At 54.4% G+C, this 8,609-nt stretch overlaps 1 protein-coding gene across 1 annotated transcript in view; it reads left to right on the top strand.

Annotated features, from left to right (window-relative positions):
* The first annotated feature begins 480 nt into the window (after positions 1-480).
* Positions 481-8,609, top strand: part of EEF2 (eukaryotic translation elongation factor 2) — a 10,642-nt gene continuing 2,513 nt past the window's right edge. The window contains exons 1-14 of the mRNA XM_019472553.1: positions 481-707; positions 1,431-1,612; positions 1,699-1,910; positions 2,730-2,908; positions 3,285-3,390; positions 3,703-3,816; positions 4,015-4,153; positions 4,587-4,782; positions 4,974-5,232; positions 5,559-5,666; positions 5,769-6,122; positions 7,086-7,268; positions 7,355-7,487; positions 8,509-8,609. Coding sequence (XP_019328098.1) covers positions 526-707; positions 1,431-1,612; positions 1,699-1,910; positions 2,730-2,908; positions 3,285-3,390; positions 3,703-3,816; positions 4,015-4,153; positions 4,587-4,782; positions 4,974-5,232; positions 5,559-5,666; positions 5,769-6,122; positions 7,086-7,268; positions 7,355-7,487; positions 8,509-8,609 — 2,448 coding nt within the window. The 5' untranslated portion in view covers positions 481-525. The remainder of the gene's footprint in view (positions 708-1,430; positions 1,613-1,698; positions 1,911-2,729; positions 2,909-3,284; positions 3,391-3,702; positions 3,817-4,014; positions 4,154-4,586; positions 4,783-4,973; positions 5,233-5,558; positions 5,667-5,768; positions 6,123-7,085; positions 7,269-7,354; positions 7,488-8,508) is intronic.

The following is an 8,609-nucleotide window of genomic DNA, read 5'->3' as shown; positions in this document are numbered from 1 at the left end:
GCGGTGATGCGGCACCGGGACGGTGTTGACGCCGGGGACGGGCCTTTGCGGTGACCAGCGGCTGCCTTATGTAACGCTGCGGCCCGGGCGGGGGCAACGGTACCGGCGCAGCGGGCTGTCACCCGCCTGCCGCGGAGCAGCGACGGGAGGAGGGTTGGGTTTTAGCGGGGGCTCGCCTGCGGAAAACGCTGACGAGGCAGCGGTTTGCAGGACACCGAGCCAGGGAGGGAGCGCGCCGGGCGCTTGCGCTGCAGCCCCAGGCCCCTCTTGCTCGTTAGGCCGGTGTCTGCGGTGCCCTTGCTGTGGGTTGTCTCGTAACGCGGGCTGCACAGGCAGAGTTGACGCCGGTGCGACTCTGGCGGGTATTCCTGGTGTCGGTTGGGCTTCCTAGAATTGGCGAAGCTGTTTCTATACACCCCGTGTCCTTTCTGTCCTCCCCCCCCCCCCCCAACTCCTCCGTGTTTAACAGGCGGTCCCCCGTCATTCTTCAAGGTGAACTTCACGGTAGACCAGATACGGGCCATCATGGACAAAAAGGCCAACATCAGAAACATGTCTGTGATTGCCCACGTTGATCACGGCAAATCAACCTTGACCGATTCTCTGGTATGCAAAGCTGGTATCATTGCCTCTGCCCGCGCGGGGGAGACCCGTTTCACCGACACAAGGAAGGATGAGCAGGAACGGTGCATCACCATCAAATCAACGTGAGTTCCCTCCCTTCAGGCACCTCGGTGCTCCTGCTGCGTGATCTGAGCTCGAGGGCTTTGAGTCCTCCGCTGGTTTCATCGAGAGATGAAAGAAGACGGCGTCAGGCTTTCTCTAGTCTAGTTCAGAAGCTCATCGCTTGCTCGTGAGGATTGCTTAAATGAAAGAGCGAGTATTGATTGGCTTGTGGTGAATCATAGAGCGCTACCTTGGTGGCCACTGGGAAATAGGTGCGCAGCGGGAGCTTCAGCCTTCCATTTTAGCGCTGGGGCTGCTGGGTGTGCTTGATGTCTGCTGGAGTCCGGCGGATGCGGTGTGGAGACTGCCTTGGGAGCACCTCTGGCGACGTACCTGCCGGCTGCGTCACCATGGGCCATTTGAGACCCTGAGGGGCATGAAAAGGGATCAGAAAGGAGGTTGGGCCCAGTAGAAAAAGCATAAATCCTTGAGTGGAAGAAATGGAACCCTCTTTGGGCACTTTAAATGGCATGGTTTCAGGAGAGGTTATGGTTTCAGGAGAGGTTATGGTTTCAGGAGAGCGTAGGAAGGGTAGATTTTAGCCTGCGCTCCTGGTTATTTCCCACATTGGCCTCCCAGGAAGATGCTTCAGGAAATCCTTAAGCCCAGGCGCAGCTGTCTGTGTGGGATGAAAAGCTGTTTCTAAGCGTTGCGGAGGGGTAACGTGTAGATAATAATTTTAATGGTTTTTCTTTTTTTTCCAGAGCTATTTCCCTATTTTATGAGCTCTCTGAAAATGATTTGGCCTTCATCAAGCAAAGCAAGGATGGTTCTGGTTTCTTGATCAACCTGATTGACTCTCCTGGCCACGTGGACTTCTCTTCAGAGGTCACTGCTGCTCTTCGTGTCACTGATGGTGCCCTGGTTGTTGTGGACTGCGTCTCTGGTAAGGTTTGCTGCAGCCATATGCAACTGGAGCATATGTTGGGCGAGTTTGAAGACGAGGATAACTAATTCCCCTGTGTTTGGCAGGCGTGTGCGTGCAGACAGAGACTGTGCTGCGTCAGGCCATTGCCGAGAGGATCAAGCCTGTCTTGATGATGAACAAGATGGACCGAGCGCTGCTGGAGCTGCAGCTGGAGCCGGAAGAGCTGTACCAGACCTTCCAGCGCATCGTGGAAAACGTGAACGTCATTATCTCCACGTATGGAGAAGGAGAAAGTGGCCCCATGGGAAATATCATGGTAAGTGGAAGGCCGCGTTCGAAATTAGTGAGAGGGAGCAGTTGCAGCTCTTTCCTGTCTCAAGCGGAGGAGTGAGAGTAGAGTAACGAAGACGCCCGTACTACCCAGGCTTGTGCTGGTTTGGAGCTCTCGCTGGCTTTCCTTCCACATCTTCTGTTAGTTCAAGGCTTGAGCAAATAAAGGCTATAAATAGGAGAAAGTCTTTTCTCCCCTTACCAAGGGTGCCCTTGTTTTGTAGGACACCTTCCTGCCCACGTCACATCTGTGATGGCGGGTGATGCGAGATCCTAGGCTCCTACGCAGCATCACTCCCCCGGCAGTCTTCCGAAATGGAAGGGCAGTAGGTGTTTGCCAGTCCCTGCGCTCCGAGCGCCGCTCCCCGCTGGGTTCCTGGGTAGCGAGCAGGGCTGTCGGCTCGGAGGAAAAGCTTGCGCTTTGTTCCTGTTGAGCGCTCTCCCGCATGCTGCAGGCTTTCATGTACTGCTGATGCTTTCCGTGAAGGACAGGAATCTTACCTGCACACAAAGCTGTGTAGCTGCCGAGCTGTCCGAGTACGGAGTTGGTCGAAGTGATGAAAAACTGATCTAGTTGTGCGGTACAAAGCTAAAACGGTGGGTGTGTGGCCAGGCTGTCCCCAGACCTCGGAGATGGCTGCTGTCACGGAACTGCTCGAGGGCCCCATAGTCCCGAAGCTCCATCTTCAAACTCTTTTAGTACTTGAGTGTTGTTTGGGACTGAGTAGGCTGACTGCTGTAACGCTCCGTGGCTGTAAGAGCTGTGGCTGTTCCTCTGTAACCCAGCTCTCCCGTTCCCTTTCAGATTGATCCGGTGCTTGGTACCGTCGGCTTTGGTTCTGGCCTGCACGGCTGGGCTTTCACTCTGAAACAGTTTGCCGAAATGTACGTTGCAAAGTTCGCCGCCAAGGGTGATGCCCAGCTGAATCCATCTGAGCGTGCCAAGAAAGTAGAAGACATGATGAAGAAGCTGTGGGGAGACAGGTGAGGAATCGGGGCTGTTGACTTTTAATTCCAGATCAGCTCTGTGGGGCTGCAACCTGACGCTGTAGAAGATGGGTGAGGAGGGAGGATGTGGTTGCGCCTGCTTACGGCCCTGTCTTAGTGACTTGGCGCATGTGCTAGCGAAAGAACCGCTTCCCATGAAACCTTTGCAGAATAGGAAACACAGAAATGGGGAGGGGATGGTGAGTTGGCAACATGAATTAAATGTGTCTCTGAAAACCTGAGAGCGATGGAGGAAAGTATGAAGACGGTTCTTACTCGGCAGCTCTTTCCTCTGGCCTGAGCAGGCAGAACAAGCCACGCTTCTGTAGCTGAACTGGGCGTTGATACTTGTCTGACTTGATTCTTCCTCCAGATATTTTGATCCTGCTACTGGCAAGTTCAGCAAATCTGCTACCAGCCCTGATGGAAAGAAACTGCCCAGGACCTTCTGCCAGCTCATCCTTGACCCCATCTTCAAGGTGAGTTCCTTAGCGTTCAGCCCTTGCTGGTGCCTTACGCCCTCTGGTTCGGTGACGGTGCGTGATGATGGAAAATTTCTTCACTTTGACCTGACTTGTCTGATTGAAGAAATTTAAATATCTGACACATCTCGTTGCTCTGCGCGGGCAGGGGAGCTGGTAGTGGATATTGTGCAGGTGAGTATGTGTCTGAGCCTCCAAATGGATTCGGCTGGGGGATGAGCAAGAACAGAGATTCTCTTTAGAGACGTTTGTGCTGGTGCTTCAAACTGGGTCACTGGCAACGTTTCGTAACTGCTGCTGTCATTCCAGGTTTTCGATGCAATCATGAACTTCAAGAAAGAGGAGGCGGCTAAACTGATTGAGAAACTGGACATCAAGCTTGACAGCGAAGATAAGGACAAGGAGGGCAAACCCCTGCTGAAGGTGAGATTGGTCTGAATCGTCTGTGGGGAGGCGACGAGTAGCTGTGCTGCTCCGACTGTGTAAACTTACTAAGCAGCTACAAACCCTGCTTGGGTGGGAAAGTGCTGTTGGTAGCCTCGAGGCTGGGGAAGCAGGGGGAGGTTAACTGCCAGGTTGTGAACAGTCTGACCCGGTCTTACTCCTCTGATCTCCGCTCAGGCCGTGATGAGGCGGTGGCTGCCTGCCGGAGATGCCCTGCTGCAGATGATCACCATTCACCTGCCTTCTCCTGTCACAGCCCAGAAGTACCGCTGTGAGCTGCTCTACGAGGGACCTCCCGATGATGAGGCTGCCATAGGTATGACAAGCCGCTGCTTTGCTGCCAGGCGTCTCTTCACATAAGCGCTCAGTGCTCCAACACGCCCGTAGCCATCTTGTTCTCCAAGTACGCAGCTCGGTAGCTACTGTAATTCTTGAGTCTAGCTTTTCTAGTATGGATCAAACAAGCTTACGAGCTTTACTCTGGAGGGATAGCTAGCTAAGTAACTGGAGAGTAGCCAGGGTACGCGCCAAAGGCTCAGGCTGAGCCTCTGTTCATTTAAAACATCTCTTGGCAATGGGATCTTTCTGTCGGGTGGGGCTGGCCAGCCGTCTGGACAGAAGTGAACGGGCTGGGACAATAGTGGGTACAAATCCCGTGTTGGGATTCGGGGTGAGCGGGGGGGACAGGGCACGTAGACCCAATGCGAGACATAGTACTGAACTCAGCTGATCTCTCTCCCTCCCCCCAGGTATTAAGAACTGTGACCCCAAAGGCCCCCTGATGATGTACATCTCTAAAATGGTGCCAACCTCTGACAAGGGACGCTTCTACGCTTTTGGACGTGTCTTCTCTGGTCTCGTCTCAACTGGCTTGAAAGTCAGAATCATGGGACCAAACTACACGCCTGGCAAGAAGGAGGATCTGTACCTGAAGCCGATTCAAAGGTCAGTCCTGCCTGGGGTGTGCTCTGCGGTTCAGATTTGTGGTTCTAGTACTGTCTTGGGTCTCTTGTCTCTCGGGCCAGGCCAGGCAAGGCGCTTGGCCGTGGACTTCAAGTCTGCTGCTGAACTCCAGGATACTGCCTGGTGGGACCTCTTCTTTCAGACTTCATTAAAACAACTTTCTCTTTCGCCAGGACCATTCTCATGATGGGCCGCTACGTCGAACCCATCGAGGACGTGCCTTGTGGAAACATTGTTGGTCTGGTTGGTGTCGACCAGTTCCTGGTGAAGACTGGAACCATCACCACCTTCGAGCACGCTCACAACATGAGAGTCATGAAGTTCAGCGTCAGCCCTGTCGTGCGCGTGGCTGTGGAAGCCAAGAACCCAGCTGACCTGCCCAAGCTGGTGGAGGGACTGAAGCGTCTTGCCAAGTCTGACCCTATGGTGCAGGTGAATGTCCGAAACGCTTTCCGGGGACAGGAGAAATCCTGGTCCCGCCGGCACGGGAGGCTTCTGCCTTTAATCGTGATTGCACTGGGGGTGCTGGCAGAAGAGTCCTGAATTGAGTACTGGTCCCAGCCCTGCCAGAGTGGGAAGGAATACCACGTTTCCCCTTGGGGTTGGTACTGAGTCATCCCCAGTTGGGTGGAAAGAGCATCTAGAAGTAGCTCTGAGTCAAGGACAAAAATGGGAGACGGGCACTAGTGTTTTATGTGCGAGAGCTTTTGCTGTGTTGCAGTCGAAAGCCTCACCTGCTGTGTAAATGGTCTTTTCAGTGCATCATTGAGGAGTCTGGGGAGCACATCATCGCTGGTGCAGGGGAGCTGCACTTGGAGATCTGCCTGAAGGATCTGGAAGAGGACCACGCGTGCATTCCCATTAAGGTAGAGGGGCTGCAGCGGCAGAGCTGTTGGTGGGCTCTGAGCGGGTATCTGGTGAGCTGCCGTTTGGCTGGTGGCTCACTGCTCTGCTCTTTGTCGCCACAGAAATCGGATCCTGTTGTGTCCTACCGTGAGACGGTCAGCGAGGAATCCAACGTGATGTGCCTTTCCAAGTCCCCCAACAAACACAACAGGCTGTACATGAAGGCCCGGCCCTTCCCGGATGGCTTGGCTGAAGACATCGACAAGGGTGAGGTCTCTGCTCGTCAGGAGCTGAAGCAACGAGCTCGTTACCTGGCTGAGAAGTACGAGTGGGATGTCACCGAAGCCAGGAAAATCTGGTGCTTTGGTCCCGATGGCACCGGCCCCAACATCCTCACCGACATCACCAAGGGAGTGCAGTACCTGAACGAGATCAAGGACAGCGTGGTGGCCGGCTTCCAGTGGGCGACGAAGGAGGTAAGGGGCAGCGCCTGGCTCTGGTCGCGGCGGGGCTGGCATCGCTCCGGGGCAGGCGGTGTCATAAACGGCTACTGCACATCTTTTTTTGAAGAAATTTCAGAAGACTGTCACGTACGGTGCAACATATTTATAATTCAGAAGTATCTTTTAGGAGAAATGAAACTCACTGGCAGCTGGAGTGAAGATGTCATGTCAGTTTAGGCGCCCGAAACACACAACCTCAAGACAAAAAGCCTTCTCCCAGGACTGCGGAGAAATTCATCGTGGCAGCACGTACTTTAAAATTTTAAAAAGCTTTTTCAGAGAGAAAAAAATGCAGCAGCAGGGACAGAAACTATTCAGATGAATAACACAACTGGCATCAAAAGAAAATGAAAGGTACTCTGAGAGCCTCAGCAAAGATCCGGCCTTGTTTACCAGTTATTTTTTTCAGGACGAGACAGGAGATGACTCCAAAATAACAAGTTGACAGGTAGACTGGGAACTGCTACAGGAGAGGGTTTTTTTTTTTCCCCCCGTTTACTTTAAGTTAGTCTCAGTCTAAAGAAGAAGATACCATGCCAACAACTTTTTTTTTTTTGTCCCAGTAAACATGAAAAACTACTTTTCCTGGCCAGATGCTTGGGTTGCAGCATCGTAAATGTGCGTCAGCACTGCTGCTGCTGCTGTGAACCTTGGAGCTGTTGCGTGAAGACACTGGTAGACGGTTTCAGTGCCTGAAGCCTTCTCTGAGGAGCTGCAGCGGTGACTCCGAGGCAGCGGTAGCGGGTTCTTAGGTTCTAGGCAAGGAAGGTGACTTGCCGAATGGCTCCTTGCTGTGCCAAGCGAGCTCTTGTGCTTCCTGCTCTAGGACCCGCTTCCATGGAATGCCCGTAAGCCGAGGGACCGGAGCCTTCTGGTAGGGAACGCCAGCTGTCCCCCGGCACGGCGTCGGTTGACCCTCCTGCTCTGCTTTTCCAGGGGGTCCTGTGCGAGGAGAACATGCGTGCCGTGCGTTTCGATGTGCACGATGTCACCCTGCACGCCGATGCCATCCACCGCGGAGGCGGGCAGATCATTCCCACTGCCAGGAGATGCCTGTACGCCTGCGTGCTCACTGCTCAGCCCAGGCTCATGGAACCCATCTACCTTGTGGAAATCCAGGTGAGGAACCTCCGCTCAGCCCAGAAGATCCTGCGCGAAGGAAACGTGAGCGGGCAGTTTGCGGTCCTGACACCTCTCTCTTGCAGTGCCCGGAGCAGGTGGTCGGTGGCATCTACGGTGTGCTGAACAGGAAGCGTGGCCACGTGTTCGAGGAGACCCAGGTGGCTGGCACCCCCATGTTCGTGGTGAAGGCCTACCTGCCCGTCAACGAGTCCTTTGGTGAGTGTGCTGGTCCCGGGTGCGCGGCAGCTCCCGGGAGCTTGATACCAACCCTGGAAAGGGTTGGAGATCCTTTGTTGTTCAGCCCTCTGATGGCGACGGTCGTAGAATCGTTTAGGTTGGAAAAGACCCTTCAGATTGAGTCCAGCTGTTAACCCACCACCAAACCGTGTCCCCAAGCGCCACGTCTACACGACTTTTAAACACCTCCCGGGATGGTGACTCCACCCCTTCCCTGGGCAGCCTGTTCCAATGCCTGACAACCCTTTCGGTGAAGACATTTTTCCCAATATCCCATCTAAACCTCCCCTGGCACAACTTGAGGCCGTTTCCTCTTCTCCTGTCGCTTCTTACTTGGGAGAAGAGACCGACATCACAGAACGGTTTGGGTTGGAAGGGACCTCTAAAGGCCATCTAGTCCAACCCCCCTGCCGTGGGCAGGGACATCTTCAACCAGATCAGGTTGCTCAGAGCCCCGTCCAACCTGACCTGGAATGTTTCCAGGGATGGGGCATCCACCACCTCTCTGGGCAACCTGTGCCGGTGTTTCACCATCCTCAGAGTAAAAAATTTCCTCCTTACAGAATCATAGAATCATTGAGGTTGGAAAAGACCTCCAAGATCATTGAGTCCAACCGTCAACCCAACACCACCATGCCCACTCTATCCAGTCTGAATCTCCCCTTTTTTTTTAGTTTAAAACCGTTACCCCTTGTCCTGTCGCTGCAGGCCCTGCCAAAGCGTCCCCATCTTTCTTCTAAGCCCCCTTGAAGTACCGAGAGGCTGCAGCGAAGCCTTCTGCAGCCTTCTCCAACCCCAACTCTCCCCGCCGTTCCTTGCGGGAGAGCTGCCCGGTCGTTGGCATCTCCATAGCCTTTTGAGACGCCGCTTTGGCTTCCTTCGCCCTAGACGCGTGCCGGTGGTGACCCGGAGGGCGGGTTCTGCTAGAGGGGACACCGGACTACGCCCGTTCCCCTTCCGCCTCACCACCCCCACCACTCCTCTCTCTTCTTCCTCGCAGGTTTTACGGCGGATTTGAGGTCCAACACGGGGGGCCAGGCTTTCCCCCAGTGCGTCTTCGACCACTGGCAGATCCTGCCCGGGGATCCCTTCGACAGCGCC

Source organism: Aptenodytes forsteri, unplaced genomic scaffold (assembly GCF_000699145.1).
Source record: "Aptenodytes forsteri isolate BGI_AS27 unplaced genomic scaffold, ASM69914v1 Scaffold308, whole genome shotgun sequence".
NCBI lineage: Eukaryota > Metazoa > Chordata > Aves > Sphenisciformes > Spheniscidae > Aptenodytes > Aptenodytes forsteri.
The sequence above is the reverse complement of the archived record's forward strand: the minus strand, read 5'-3'. Positions and strand labels throughout refer to the sequence as shown.